A 17,270-nucleotide genomic window follows, 5' to 3' on the forward strand; every position below is an offset into this window, starting at 1 on the left:
ATTAGACCGGGGTTCGAGCCCGTCACCACCGAATACGGAGGATGCGGAAAGGTCAGGGAATGACCACCGCATATCCCCGGAGCAATATGGCCTTAGTTGCTAATGCTCCTAAAAAAACCCATATAACAAAAATAACAAATAACACAGTTAAGTAAAAAAAAAAATTAAATTTGTCTAAATACAGAGAAATGCTTTTACACTTACCAACAATAGTGTAGGCATTATGATGGCAATATTTAATGAAACTATCATAACAAAAAAAACAACAGAAACAACACTTTTGGGAACACTTGAGCAGCTTATTTTGTCTCTTTTTAATTCTAAATTGAAAGAGAGAAAGAGGACAAATATCTTTTTTTAGAATTTATTGTCAATAATGTTAAAAAAGGTTTTAATAATATTATAAATATACAGTATAAAACTACAGTTAAAACAAGATAATAAAAATTTGTATCTGAAATGGTTGGAACCTACAGTAGCAGGGATAACAGAAATTTCATTAAAAAAAGCACTGTTTTGGGATTGTTAATAATTATTAGCCACTTCTTTATGTACTGAAAGGTATTTTAAAATAAGAAGGGTGTTTAAGCATGGGTAATGCATCTCCATCATTTCTACTACCCAGGTAGTATGCATGCATCATTTTATTATATCTCTCATATTGTGAATACCTTCACAACGAGTTGCTTAGGTATTGCACTACTTCGAATAAGTAATGCTTCTCTGGTAACCAGATGGCACCATTTGAAATATGGTATGGGATAAAGATCTTTTTATCCTCATACTATCCCTATTAGACTTAGGAAAGCAAAAAAGACGTAGGAAGGTGATGGTAGGAGAGGTAGAGGAAGGAATCCGTAGAAGAAAGAAAGGGACAGTTACTCCTTCAACTCACACTACTCAAAAGCTAATAAATTCCTCAAATAGGCAACGCTTCCCCATTAGAGAAGATTGTTACTATCTATTCTCGGAAACTTTGTGAATATCAGGCCCTCCCCTGACAGCACCGTTTCAAGGCCTGTTGGCCCTTCATCAGTGGGTTTGTTTGTTTGTTATTTGGTTTTTAGGAGCATTAGCAACTAAGGCCATATTGCTCCGGGAAATGCGGTGGTCATTCCTTGACCTTTCCGCATCCTCCGTATTTGGTGGTGACGGGCTCGAACCCCGGTCTAATCAAGAAGCGTGTGCTACCCACTGCTGCTCCTTCCCACCTGGCTACGGAGGCGCCTTCATCAGTGGGTGGGCAGGTACCTTGTTGCAATAGTGACAACCCAGTTATGAAATATGAGCGATGCTTGATGGTGTGCATGGTTTAATCTAAATATATTTCTTGCCTAAATGTCAAAGAGTATGAAAAGGCTGTTTAAGCATGGGTAATGCATTTCCATCATTTCTACTACCCAGGTAGTATGAATGCATCGTTTTATTATATCTCATATTGTGAATACTTGCACACCATTAAGCATGTGCATCAATGCAAACCATCAAACATCTCTCATATTGTGGAGTTATACTTCATAACTGGTTTGTCACTAGTGCAACAGGGTACCTGCCCACACACTGATGATGAAGTCAATCAGCTTTGAAATAGTGCTGTTGTTATTTGGTTTTTAGGAGCATTAGCAACTAAGGCCATATTGCTCCGGGGATATGCGGTGGTCATTCCCTGACCTTTCCGCATCCTCCATATTTGGTGGCTCACGGGCTCGAACCCCGGTCTAATCAAGAAGCGTGTGCTACGCACTGTTGCTCCTGTCCACCTGGCTACAGAGGCGCCATTGAAATAGTGCTGTAACAGTAGTCTTCTCTACCAGAGAAGCATTACTTATTCAAAGTAGTGCAATACCTAGGCAACTCGTTGTGAAGGTATTCACAAAATGAGAAATAATAAAATAATGCATGCACCCTACCTGGGTAGTAGAAATGATGGAGATGCATTACACATGCTTAAACAGCCTTTTCATACTCTTTGACATTTAGTCAAGAAATATATTTAGAATATAAAATAAAATATAAATCAAAAATAAATGGATATATTATGAAAATAACACTGGTACTTACCAAAAAAAATGTTAAAAAGAGAGGTGAACCTATTTTTTTTTTTTCCATAACTGGTAGAAAATTGATGAACTCATTATGCCATGAAGGGCAAATAATATATTTCCAAAGAGAAAAAATTATGATTAGGGACTATAATTTTTCTAGTTATATGTAACAAAAGTAATGTAACTTGAAGTAACATTTAATTGCATATGCTAGCAGGGAGGTTATTATTCCAATGTATAAAGCAATGGTCAGGTCACATCTTGAGTACTGTATACAGGCCTCATTTTAGGAAGGATGTAGACAGTGGCATAGCTACCATGTAGGCAGGCAAGGCAATTGCCTCCGGGCCTGGGCCCTTTATGGGGCCCAGCATCTTTGACTGTCTCCTGTTTTGGCAATTTTCATTAAGTAGGGGCCCGAACTGTTCTTTGCCTCCGGGCCCGAAAAAAGGGTAGCTACGCTACTGGATGTAAAGCTGCTGGAACGAGTATACAGAGAAGGGAAATGAGATTGGTGAGTGGAACAAAGGAGTGCTCTTACCAAGAAAGACTTCAGTTCTGTAAATTGCAGCCTCTGGAGGCCAGGCACCTACAAGGTGATCTGATTGAGGTGTTTAAGGCTTTGAATGGATTGAGCAAGCCCAATGCTAATTGGATTCTTCCTCTTGCTCAGACTACACACACACATGTGGGGGCACAAATTTAAATTGAGGAAGTATGGTTGCAGAATAGATGTCCAGAAGTTTGCCTTTAGCCTGTGGGTTGGGTTGTTGATTGCTGGAACGAACTTCCATATGCTGTGGAAGTTGATAGCTTAAATAAATTCAAGGAAGAACTAGACAAACTATTGGAGGGAATGAATAGGTGAAATGGGAGAAGTCTGGGGTTTTTTTTGGTTTTTTTTGCCATTGCAAATGCTCATTTTTAAAAAAAAGCTCAGTGTGTGAGATATCAAAAAAAATAATAATAATAATAATCAGAAATAAAATAATAAAAATGTAAGAAATATAGATATACTTACTTCCAACTGTTCTGAAAGCTGTTGGAAGTTTTTAGACAGTTTACTTTTGACTAAACTAAACTGATATGTTTAGTTTTGCAATTTTTAGTCAAGTTTCTGTTATATATGTTATTTTTTTTCATGGACTGCTGAATTTAATATATGCACTTAAAAGCTCATGTTGGGTAGGTCTCTTGTTGTTTAGTTAAAAGTATAGCAACTACATTCCAATATAAGTGAAAAAATGTGAAAAGACTGTGCCATATATTAAATTCATGGACTGCTGAATTTAATATATGCACTTAAAAGCTCATGTTGGGTAGGTCTCTTGATGTTTAGTTAAAAGTATAGCAACTACATCCCAATATAAGTGAAAAAATGTGAAAAGACTGTCATATACTTTGACAGATATTTTTACATATTTGATTTTTATAATAAAGATTTAACATTTAATATCTTAATTTTAATGCTTGTGTTTTGACTGTGTTAAATTCTCAGGTAGAATTTAGCACACTATTGTTAATGGACTAATGGGTCAATAGTGTGTTCCATTTTACGTATTGTAGTTGTATTTGTTGTTAAAAGAACGTTAGGTTAATTTAAATGTTTAACCCTTTGTTTTTTAAAAGAATTTGTGAAAGAAGATTAATTACTTTGAGTTTTCTGAGCAATGCAACTGCATTTCAATTAGTCAGTTCTAATGTAATTTGAGAATGATGATATAAAGTGAAACACAGTGATTTTCCATAAATTAAATAATGTAATGAAATACTCATACCTTGTAAATAATTCAAAGTTAGTTTATTAACTGTTCATGACCTAATTGCCCTAACTTTGATACAAAGGCTATTGTTTGAGGACCCTTCCCACATCGTATCAACAGATCAATACACGAGCAGATACCAGTTTCTTACTCCTTGGTTGCCAAACTAAGACTGCATGACAGCAATTTTAGTTTGACAACTACAAGCACTTAATAAACTAACTCAGAATTATTCACATGGTATAACAAGTTTTATTACATTAGTCAATTCACCTAAGTTGGCATAGCACACTACACTACAGTCAACCAGGTTGTGCAAGAAAAACCATACAGATTTTAGAATAGTCAATACTATAATATGTAATTAAACAGAACAAAAAATAATAACATTAAATTAACAAAGCAAAGAACTTTACAATACTGGTTACTGCATTTCATAATGACATGCAGTAGTTACCATTAATTTGAAAGAAGTCTAGGAATCCCATTTTGAGCATTTAAGCTTAAGTCAGGTCTCTATTAAGTCTTCTCTTTTTTGATTTCCAAAAGTTGGCAGTTATGGATATATTGATATTTTTAGATAATAATTTTGGATATATCAATATTTATTTATTGATATTTAATATGGATATATTGATATTTTTAGATAATTTTGGATATATCGATATTTATTTATTGATATTGATATTTAATATGGATATATTGATATTTATCTTCACATAATTGATAATTCAGTTAGCATACAGAACCTAGAGTTGCTACCTCTCCAGGTTTGACATAGAATCCTTTGTATTTGAGCATACCATATTCAGGTTCTAGGTTTTGTTGTCATTTCTCTGAATCACAGAATGGTAGAGAAAGAATAAAATTTCCATCAATTTTAATGTTATTGTTATACACCGATGAGCCCAAACATTATGACCAGCGAGTCATTATGCAAATTGAAGCAACTGCAGGTGAACTATGGCATGTGTGCAGGTCAAGACATGTTATAAAAACACCTGATACTGAGCTCCATTAATCAGTGTTACTCTTGTTCTTCAGATGGGAAAGGCAGCGGACTTAAGCAAGTTTGGCAAAGGCCAAATTGTAATGGCCAGATGACTGGGTCAGAGCATATCTAAAATGGCACAGCTAGTGGGATGCTCACAGTCAGCCATGGTTAGTACCTACTGAAAGCGGTCCGAGGAGGAAAAACCCAGGAACTGCTGGCGAGGTGTTGGACCACAGCTCATTGATGCTCGAGGTGAGCGAAGGCTCTCCCAGATGGCACGTGGCAACAGAAGGGCAACTGTGGCACAACTTGCCAGTAATTGGAATTCTGGTGACGGAAGTAATGTGGCACAACACACAGTACATCAAACCGTACTGAAAATGGGGCTGCATAGCCGCAGGCCGCTCCGAATGCCCATGCTAACCACGGTTCACCAGCGACAGCACCTACAATGGACACGCGAGCATTGAAACTGGACCTTGAGTGATTAGAAGAAGGTCGTTTGGTCCGATGAATCGTGTTTCCTGTTGCACCATGTGGATGGCTGGGTACGTGTGCGTCGTTTACCTGAGGAAGTGATGGCGCCTGGATGCACCATGGGATGAAAACAAGCCGGTGGCGGCAGTGTCATGCTTTGGGCGATGTTCTACTGGGATACCCTGAGTCCAGTCATCCGTGTACAGGCACTCTGACAGGTACACATTGCCTTTCGTGGCAATGGTCTTCCCCTCTGGCAGTGCCATCCTTCAGCAGGATAATGCGCCATGCCACACCGCCCGGATTGTTCAAGACTGGTTTGCTGAGGAAGACTTCCAGGTATTGCCCTGGCCTCCAAATTCCCCAGACATCAATCCCATTGAGTATCTGTGGTTTATGTTGGAACAGCAACTCCGATCTGCGGCGTCTCAACCATGGACCTTACAGGAGTTAAAGGATCTGCTGGTTACATGTTGGTACCAGATACCACAAGACACATTTAGAAATCTTGTAGCATCCATGCCTCGCTGGGTACGAGCTGTTTTGGCTGCACGAAGAGGACCAACGTCATATTAGGTAGGTGGTCATAATGTTTTGGCTCATCGGTGTATGCTTTCTTAAACTGTACACAACTGTGAGAATGTTTTAAACTATGGTATTGATATTACCCTAAACTGGAAATTATAAACCTATGCAAATAAATGAGTATTGGAAAAAGAAAGTTCTAGTATTTTCCTAATAATTGATATTTAAGAATTTAATTCTTCAGTTACAAAGTGATCTAATTTAGGTTTAATAATAATAATTTAGTTGAAAAATGTTCAGGATTATTCCCCCCCCCCCCCCCCCAAGTCATCTCTAGATCAGAGATTTTGAAAAGAGCTCAAGATCTCAACACTAACAGAACTACTAATGAGCCTTTAAAAATATAACTGAAAAATATGATATATAATATATTAGTCAAAATCAATACATAAGATATCAAAAGAATCAGTACGACGTATTGTGCCAATTCTAGAGGACTGTAGATCAACAGTAGATACTCTTGTCAAGAAAATGGGTTACATTTTTTTTGTATTAAGGATTGATGGATGAACTATGATATGTTTGCTAGGAGTTAAAATTGACCAATAAGTTGCCAGTTTCTACAGGGGAGGGGTGAGTTAAGGGAGCATTATTATTCATGTGGGAATCAACAACATTAATTACACAATAACTGACAACTTCTTGAATAAATTGATGATGATGAAAAAGTGCTGTAATTTAGAGGAAGTACTATATGATGAAAGCCTTGTAAATTAACTCAAGATTTGAGGGATTGTGCAACACTTTTGGGGAAGGGGCATGGCCCACCACTGTCGATAGAAGGAATCTGTTTTGTTTGCATTTGAACAAAGAGGGGAGTGCAAGTAAGTGTCATTGAGGGGCCCTTAATAGTTCAGGGGGAACTGGTGATTGGGGAAGGGAGGGGGGGAGTAATACATATACACATTTATCCTGATGTGTGCAGTTTAATACTCCCCATATTCAAATTCTGCATCCCTTATATTTGTGTGATACCACGTCTCTGATATCCCAACAATATCTGCATTTGATGTCTTGACCAGCATTTCAAATTCAATAAATTTATTTACTATGCTCCTAGCAATGGTGTGCATGCAAGTATACATGCACCTGTTCTTACTCTTAGTTATGCTATATTATTGAAGGCTTATTGCCAGTTATATTAAAACTCGACTATGTGAAAAATTTAAAATTTTTGTCATATAATACCACAATAGTTAATCAGTTGTGTTTAACAAAATCAATGATTAAGTAGTACACGAAAAGATTTAGAAAAAGCCAAAATAATTTAATCATGAAAGTTGCATGAAATCATATACAAGATATTGTCATATTTTCGATTTATTCAAAAGAGAATTTAATTTTTAATAATGAAACTGTGGAAAAAATTTGGAAAGTGCTGTGAGACATGTACAGAATGAGAGCACAAAAACAAGGAAAGGAGTCAAACTAACTTTCTGAGACCAACAATGGGTTAAAGGGAAGAAAAACTGCCCAGCTGAACTTTGAAATAAAAACTGCTATACTTACACAGTCTGTATATAATTCAAAACCAGTCGAGGTAACTTGAAGATATTAATAAGAAATGAACCCATTGCCACTGATCCCAAATGAAAATACACCATTTCGAGAAATGTGTTGTGGATTGCATAATCTAACCTGTTCTTGTCCCTGGAAAATAAGCAAATAAAGTGAAATTAAATTAACGTTCTATCAAAATTTAAATATATGATTACAAAATAATTTAAGAAGAGTCCTCTTTTTAAAAAAGCACAGCCTAACATTAGAATTCTTTACTATGACTAGTAAACACTGACCACTTTATTGAATATCACTTACTGAATTATTCAGTAAGATCAATTGAACAAATATAAATTTATTCCTTTATAAGGCCTTGAATAGCCTTATAGTCATTTAAAGGGTCAGATGCCTTGTTTCCAGACTCTTCAACATACAAAACTGAAGTAACTCTGTGTAAGAATATCTCTCTGTTTATTTATTTGTTTGTTTGCTTAGTGAAATTGTACCATTACTACATAGTTGAATTACTACTTAAGACAAACCAAAGTTTATACATTAGGCATCATTATTATTACATCTCATATTGTGAAACCCTTCACAAAGAATTGCCTTTCTCTTATGCTTCAAATGAGTAAATGTCTCCCCCATAGAGAAGTCTGGTATTACTTATTCTCAGTTGAGTACTACCATCCAGATGGCACTATTTTGAAGCTATTTGGTCTCATTGGTGGGGAGGTAGGTACTCCGAGGTATAAGAGCTGAAGACCCAGTTGTGACTTGTTTACACAATAGGAGAGATGCCAAAAGGTGTACATCTTAGAATAACAAAATTTTACAGCAGAAGTCCTCACACTATGATACTGTTAAGTGCAACTGCATCATTACTACATAGTTGAATTTTAAGACAAACTGAGGTTTGTACACTAGGCATCATTATTATAACATCTCATATTGTGATGACTCTTCACCAATTACACTGGTTTACAGTGTATCTGGGGTTTGAGTAAAAGTATGTGGCAGTTATTTATGCATGTTTACTGATAACATGCATAAATACCCGAAGTCCGCTTGTTTCTATCACATAAAGATTTTTCGCAATTCATTAACAAAATATTACCTAGGTATTAGATGCAAATGTGAACATAACTATAGTTTCTGCAATGGTTTAGAAGTTTTATACGAATATCCTATATTCGTAATCAGTATCAAATATTTGCCTCAAATACAACAGATTGTACATGTTTAACCATAACTACACACACTGCAAAGTAGCCGACCTTGACCCAGGAAGGTAGACAGCCCCCGACCCTGCTCTTCCGGCCCATCTGTGATTTCCAGAATTTTATTTTCCGAGTGGAGTCTGAGAGACTCCTGTGTGTAGTTACAGGTTAAACTTGTTTGAGCATGCACTCACTTGCTTGTACAGTCCACTCAACCAAAGAGCCTATATAAGTGGCACATCCCTTATGCGGTCACAGTACTCCTGTAAAGACCGTCGTGATCTCTCATTGTGTGTTAGTTTTCTTTTAGTATGGCAACCAGAAAGTGTATAAGCAGTCCCAACATATTTTGTTATCTATGTGGTTGTTTTGTTCCTGTAAAACAGAGGCGAAATATTACCGATTTTGTAAAAAAATCGTATTATGCATACTTTAACATAAAACTAGGCGATCAGGATAAATCATGGACACTGCATAAAGTATGCCATACATATGTCGAACATCTTAAAAAATGGAGTCAAGGAAAACAAGGTGTGCTTGCCATTTGCTATTCCTATGGTGTGGTGCAAGCCAGTAAGCCATGCCGAATGTTACTTTTGCATATGTGACATTAAAGGTTACAATTCAAAAAATAAAAAGGACATCAAATATCGAGATCTATTCAAAAAATAAAAAGGACATCAAATATCGAGATCTACCATCAGCCATAAGACCGATTCCACATGGACCTGATCTGCCTGTAAAACCTCCACCAGAAACTTTAGAGTCCACATCTTCCACCAAAGCAGAAGCTAAAGAGGTTAGTGAAGAGGAATGTTATCAACCAGAAAATATTTTAATGCCACAGCAATTCACGCAAGTCGAACTGAACGATTTAGTAAGGGACTTAGGTCTTCCAAAGTATGCTGCTGAAATTCTGGGGTCCAGACTTCAAGCAAAGAACTTACTTGCTCCAGGTACATCATTTTCCTGGTACAGAAATCGTGAAAGGGAGTTTATACAGTATTTTTCACAAGAAGGTCCTCTCATATATTGCAGTGTTATCGCTGGTTTAATAAGTGTCTTAGGAGCTCCATCATACGTTCCTAGTGAATGGAGACTATTTATAGACTCTTCTAAGACTAGTTTAAAAGGTGTTCTCTTGTATAATGGAGATAAGTACACATCTGTGCCAGTTGCTCATTCAGTCTACTTAAAAGAAACTTATGACAATCTAAAATTGCTTCTGGAGAAAATTATATATCAAGATCATGAATGGCAATTATGTGGAGACTTAAAAGTGTTATGTATGTTGTTGAGGCAACAGGGTGGGTACACTAAAATGCCATGCTTTATTTGTGAATGGGATAGCAGAGCTAAAGCCTAAAGCACTGCATTGGACAAAGAAGCAATGGCCTCGGAGGCACAATCTTACACCGGGGTCCAAAAAATATTGTGCACGAAAGTTTGGTGAAGCCAGATAAAATACTTTTATCTCCACTGCATATCAAGTTAGGCATAATGAAGCAATTTGTTAAAGCACTGAATAAGGATGGCAACTGCTTTAAGTACCTTTGCAGTAAATTTCCCAGTTTATCTGATGCAAAACTTAAGGAAGGTATCTTCATTGGTCCCCAAATTAGAAAATTGGTTTTAGATGGTCAGTTTGAAACTACAATGACTGACGTTGAAAGGGAAGCCTGGATTGCTTTTAAAAGTGTACTGGAAAACTTTCTAGGAAATCATAAATCACAAGATTATGAGAAAATTGTTCAAAATATGCTCAGAAAGCTTCGCAATTTAGGTTGCAATATGAGCATCAAAATTCACTTTTTGCATGCCTATCTTGATTTTTCTCCCGAAAATCTTGCACAGATGAGCGAAGAACAAGAGGAGAGATTCCATCAGGACATAAAGGAAATGGAGCAGTGGTACCTGGGAAGGTGGAATACAAGCATGATGGCCAACTACTGCTGGTGTTTAAAAAGAGAGAAACCTGGCACTGCACATAAAAGAAAAAACGATTAAACGTTCTTTTCAAACAAAGAGACGAAGGTCTGATTAATGAAAGTTTCAAAATTTTGATTAATACTTGTCAGTATTTACGTATTTTTTGATATATGAAAATGTAATCCTATCAATTTGTCATTACTAAATACAATAAAGTTATACACTTTCGTAAAAAAAAACAATACTTTTTTATTTCTCAAATTGTGATGTATCTGGATGTGATAGAAAAAAATCTAAGTCATATTTGAAATCACAGCAAAATATTTCGGCAGTAGGACCTATTGAAATTCAAACCCCAGTGAACAAACTTAAATTTGTAAACTAGTGTTACCTTTCTTTTATAGCCCGAATAATGCTTCCCCATTAGAGAGGTCTTTGAAGTTTAAGAGTTATGAATATAAGAACAAGAATAAGAGTATAAGAAGTATGTACAAAGTTGAGACACCGTGAATATATTTTCAATTTAAAATAAATTATTACTTTTATTCTTTAAATCCAAGCAAGTTATTTTAAATTTCCAGCTATTACAGTAAACTGTAAAAACTGGTTAATGTTAATTCAAAGGACCAAAATATGTTCATTTTACCTTAAAAAGATTTGAAGTATTTGAACAAGACAAGAATCAGTATTATCAAGAGATAAATTTTTGAATTAAGACACTGCATTAATACCGTAAAGAATTTTCACAATTCTCTCATTTGAAATCTCAAGAATTGCTTGGTTTTATTTTGGTAAACATGTTTGTGAGTAGACAATTAACAGGTTAATTCAGTCGAAATGAGAAAGATAACTATTGTACTCTGGAGAAATTCAACCTTACATTGCATATAAAATCAAAGGCCACCAAGTTTCCTTTTCACTGCTATTATTACTAGAATCAAGAACCATACCTGCTAACAAGAGAGTATCCATATTGTGGGAAATCATTTTATATTTAATGCTTGTAATCCTTCCCCAAAAAAAAGGAGGGTGACAGCATTAACATTTATAACACAACTTAGGGCAAACTGCTCTTCACAACTTGAGCACAACAATTACAAACCTGCAACTCATACCAGCACTCTGAGCACAATTAAGTCTAATTTGAGCACATCTAGCACAACTAAATCTAAGGTTAATCTCTTTCATAAATAACAACTTATTTATATGCATAAAAATAGATTTAATTCCACACAATCAAGGTAAAATTTGAATGCACCTCAAAGAGCATGGAAAAATCTAATTAGGTGTTTTGGCTCCATATGAATATATAAAAATAAGTTTTCTGTTTATACTCTAGGTTGGCCATTTAGCAGCAGGGGTGTTTACAAGACAGAGAAACTATTACAATATTTTAAGATAGGTGGCCTTGAACATGCAGCAATGGTAACTGTACTTGCTAAATGATCACTTAGCTGTAGTAGTGGCATATAAAAACATATGCAACACGTCTCTATTTGATCTTTCTCAAGGCAAAGCAAACTTATGCAAATTGGTTGATTACAGATCTTTACTCTGAGGAGCTCATTCTACCACATCCCACAGGTGATCAACTGGAGTGAGATCTGGCAACTGGAGAGACTACTGTAGTAAGCTCAATTCACTTTCATATTCCTGGAACAGTTCTGTGTGACTGGTCTTTGATATGGCATGTTGGAAGACACCCATTTGCAGATGAATATATTAGAGCCATGAAGGGATGCATGGTGGGTCAAATGTGCACTTCAAAGACACCCCCACATCATTACATTGCAAGCACCGGCCTGTACTGCTGTTACCCAGCAGGATGGGTCCATGGTCTCATGCTATTTTTGATATAATCTGGTCATCCCATCAGCGTCAAGCAGTAGGCACCAGGACTCATCAGATCAGGAAACATTTTTCCAATCCAAACATGTTTGTTTGTTGTTTGTTATTTGGTTTTTAGGAGCATTAGCAACTAGAGCCATATTTCTCCAGGGATATGTGGTGGTGATTCCCTGACCTTTCCGCATCCTCCATATTTGGTGGTCATGGGCTCGAACCCCGGTTTAATCAAGAAGCATGTGCTATGCACTGCTGCTCCTTCCCACCTGGCTACGGAGGCGCCCAATCCAAACAGCAAGCACCAGGACTCATCAGATCAGGCAACATTTTTACAATTTTCACTGTCCAGCATTGGTGCTTCTAATCCCACTGTAATGGTAACATCTTGTGTTTTTGCTGACAGGAGTGGAACCAGTTCGGTCATCAGCTGCATCATGAGTTGTGTTCTGAAATGCCTTGCTGGTTACCACTGCTGCACTGGGTTATTATTTGATTAACTGTAACCTTTTTGTTAACCTGTGAAGTCTTGTCAGCCTCTACTGGCCATTTCTAACCCCATGATCACCATTGGCTGGATGTTATTGGTTATTAGACTAATTTTGATCTACCCAAGACCTAGTCACACACAAAAACCCCAGTAGGATCACAGTTTCTGAGATATACCAGTGCATCAGCACCAACTACTATGGCCACACTCAAAGTTACTTAAATCTTTCTTCTTAAATCTTGGTGATAGACTGGGAAAAACTATATTCTTGAGCTACATTATCAGTGAACTTTTTACTGTTTCTAATAACATAATGTAGAGTGTACAATATATTACTTTCTTTCCAATCTAATATGTTATACTTAGTTGAGTAGTTTAAATATTTTGGTTTACAATATTACCTGGAAAAATACCACTTAGTCACAGCACCACCAATTATCATCTGCTCGCAAGAGAGAAGAAACTGTGCTATCCAAAGCAATGCTAAAATATGAATTACATATGTATGGTACACCCAAGATGGTTTGTTATATTCTACCACATTTAGAGGAGTTGAATTAAACCAAATTTCTTGTTGAACAGGATAATCTGAAAGAAAGACATTTAATCAATTATATTTTGTTCTTTATCACTTGTGGATTACATCAAAATAATTAAAAATATGAAGAAGAAAAAATATATATAGCAAGACAACTGAAATTGTGAATCTTATTTCTGCTAGAGCTTTACAGCCAATGCTTATAAAGCTTTTTGCTCTTTACAACCCTTCTCAATCCTAGATGATCACTTCCTCAAAAGGAATACAAGTTTTGTATGTGATGTCTATTAGACATTTTTTTTTTTTTTTCATTATAAAAAGTTACTTACTTTTTAGCTTATTAGAATGGTCTTTTATTAGTATTATTATTGTTAACAAAATTTATTCCATTTATCACTGTTTGAAATTTCTTGTACTGTATGCATGTTTTCACTCAATTTCTATTATGTTCAATATATATATATATAAAAAAGGGTATTCAATGTAACCCCTTAAAGGTAATGTTTAAAGAGTTACAGATGAAAAGAGGTATACAGTTGATGAAATGGTTTCAGTGAATGCAAGATTAACGAATCAAGTATGACAGATGCACCTTATTTCCACAGTAAATTCACACCTGATGCTACCTGTGGATTTGTCTAGTTTCATATACATGGACTTATTTCATGTTCGTTTATAATCACATCCTTAACTACACCACCTTTGGATCTTAAGTCACCATGTTACTTATTTCTATGGATTTAAACCAGTTCTTTTTCCTTGGATGTACTTTCATGCAAATTTGGATAGATTATAATTATTAATTTATTTATATCTCAAAATATTTGATGATTCTTGTTTACCATATTCTGATACATTTACTATTCTGCTTATTACAATGTAGCTCCATCATTTGGTCTAACATATACAGGGTGTCTCAAAAATATTGGTATAAACGTTTAGGGGAGATAGGTAACATCTAAAGGAATGTGAATCGCATAGGAACCCATAACCGGAAATTTCACGGGAAAGTAGTAGCAGAGGCACAAGAAGCAGAAATGACACAAGACAGTAATTAGTGGCAAACATTTATTTGACATAATATTAACAATGGAGTACGAGATGGATGCAGTTCATGATGTTACAACAGATGCTCAAAGGTTCCACCATGAGACGCGATGCATGCGTGACACCAACGCAGCATGGATTGGCGGACACGATCGAACACACCTGGAGTTTCTTTGACAGTAGCAACAGCACACACGAGTCTCGCCACGAAATCCATTTCCGTCTCCACAAGCGATTCATACATGATAGATTTGAGGGCCCCCCCACAGAAAGAAATCAAGGCTCGATAAATCAGGTGAGTGTGGCGGCCAGGCAACGGGTCCACCATGGCCAATCCATCGATGCCCAGAACGCCTGTTCAAATGGTCACAAACGCACCTTCCATAATGGGCAGGCGCCCCGTCATGTTGAAACCAAATGTTGCGTCTCACTTGCTGGAACATCGTCAAGTAACCCTGGTAGAACTTGTTCAAGAAAGATCCGATATTTAGCGGACTTCATGTGGGATGGTAACAGGTATGGGCTGACTAAGCAGTCACCGACCATACCTGCCCACACATTTACTGCGAACCGATGTTGTGCCGCATGGGGGTGCACACCGTGTAGATTGTCGTGAGCCCACACATGAGCATTGTGCTGATTGAATAAGCCTTCCCGAGTGAAATAAGCCTCATCCGTGAAAAAAACATAGGCTGGAAAATTCAAGTCTTGAACACTTTCTTGGAGAAACCACTGCACAAAAGTCACACGTGCAGGATGATCTTGGGGGAGCAGTAACTGAACCCTCTGGAGATGAAAGGAGTGCAAGGAATCGTCGTGCCAGACACGCTGTACACTGCAACGAGACACGCCTAAGGCAGAGGCAATGGCATGTGTGCTCATAGTAGTAGGATTATTCTGGATGGCATTCAACACACTTTCTTCCATGGCGGGAGTTCGCGTCGAACGTGATCTTCCCGCACTACTCCTGTTACCTCTATATGACCCATAATTGCACAAATTTTGATGCACATGAGCAAACAAACAGTGGTCTGGTACATGTCTGTCTGGGAAGCGTTCTCCATAAATTCGTTGAGCGGCTCATCCATTGCTCTCTGCTAATCCATACACTAGGTGCATGTCTGCCAGCTCACAGTTCATATATTGATGCATGCTCTTCGTGTGGCGACTACTGCTTGAATGAGTAAACCAGAAATTTTCCCTCTCGCAAACTGATGAACAGTGCCGTGTACCAACTTATGGTGACATTTCTGGTTATGGGTTCCTATGCGATTCACAATTCTTTAGATGTTACCTACCTCCCCTAAACGTTTGTACCAATATTTTTGAGACACCCTGTATATGTTTTTTGACAACATATAATTCTTTATATATTAACAGTAATTTTTATTTTTGTATGACTTTATCACAGTAAAGCCATACTATTCCAACCATGTTTCTTTTTCTTTTTCCAATGCTAATTATAAATTATCTCCGTGCACTTGTATTCTAAATATGACTATAGAGGTCACTGTTTTTCCCGCTATTTTGAATTTCTTTGCAGCTTACTATCAAGTCCGCTTCACTGCTACAAAATGCTTTATCATGTATATATATTGCTAATTTGGATGAAGCCTGCATGCATTCATCTACTCTACTGAATTTGTGCACTTCATTTGCCCACCTTTATTTTTCCTGCCATCTCATTTTTGCTTTGCATTTTTTGAAATACTCCAGGTATCATACACTTTCACTATCTTATCATACTTTCGGTTTCGTTTCTCGGCATGTTTCAACACACATATTTTTCCTTTCAATACAAACATTTGGTATTAGCTTCCTTTTATACTAATGCTTACAAATGCCAGAGCCCTTACTATAAGGTTGGGCTTCAAAACCTGGCGCTTCCATAGTCAGGTGGGCAGAAGCAGCAGTGCATAGCATATGCTTCTTGATTAGACCGGGGTTTGAGCCCGTGACCATCAAATACGGAGGATGCGGAAAGGTTAGGGAATGACCACCACATATCCCTGGAGCAAGATGGCCTTAGTTGTTAATGCTCCTAAAAACCATATAACAAACAAACAGCTTCACAACCCCAGCAAGCTTAGTGTTATTTAATAACTTTTTCTATGCTTTTTATCTTTCTGCTGTCTAATTCTAAAGTTCTTCCCATTCGTTAAAGTATTAGTGTAATACGAGGGTGACATGAACGTTCCTACTTCTATTGCTATTTTTCGTCTTTATTAATTTAAAATACTACTTTTTTCCTTCCCCATTCTCAATTTAATCTCCACACCCTTATATACCATTTGCTTGGTCTAAATCTATTTTTAAAATACACTGATTTCCTATCTATACAAAATTAAATCCTACACTAAATTCTACATATTTATATTAAACATATTGTGATATTAACCATTTTTATCCCAACTCGATACTTATTTTTATCTAAATAAATTACGCTGCATTGGAACTACCTTGTCTATACTGTATCAGAGAGTGCTAATTTCATTTTCGTTGCTTTTTTGGCCTTTCACTTTTCTTCTACTACTATGGACAAGTATAGAAACGCAGTTCCTGATACACGGTTAGATGTAGTCCCCTGATGAAATATCTGATCATGTATCAATATTTATTTCAGTTGACACCAGATCAAGCATTTTTGCATTACCTATATTAGGCCATTTACTAAAAATGTTTCTCCCCCACATTTGATGACAGCTATACCATTTTGATTTTATTTTTATTTTCATTTTATTTGCATTTTATTAGTATTTTGATGTATTAATTTTACTTTACAATTGCCCCACTTTATATTGGCTAGACAATTCAGCCCATAATTTTCTTAATTCATCATA

General features: G+C 36.6%; 1 protein-coding gene across 1 annotated transcript in view; it reads right to left on the reverse strand.

The window, feature by feature from the left end:
• Ctl1 (choline transporter-like protein 1) overlaps positions 1 to 17,270 on the reverse strand; it is a 159,467-nt gene that overhangs the window by 50,577 nt on the left and 91,620 nt on the right. The window contains exons 10-12 of the mRNA XM_090388702.1: positions 13,247 to 13,433; positions 7,374 to 7,514; positions 205 to 320 (exon numbers count right to left, since the gene is read on the reverse strand). Coding sequence (XP_090244828.1) covers positions 205 to 320; positions 7,374 to 7,514; positions 13,247 to 13,433 — 444 coding nt within the window. The remainder of the gene's footprint in view (positions 1 to 204; positions 321 to 7,373; positions 7,515 to 13,246; positions 13,434 to 17,270) is intronic.

Source organism: Mastigoproctus giganteus, chromosome 14 (genome assembly GCF_048544385.1).
Source record: "Mastigoproctus giganteus isolate SK-2022 chromosome 14, ASM4854438v1, whole genome shotgun sequence".
NCBI lineage: Eukaryota > Metazoa > Arthropoda > Arachnida > Uropygi > Thelyphonidae > Mastigoproctus > Mastigoproctus giganteus.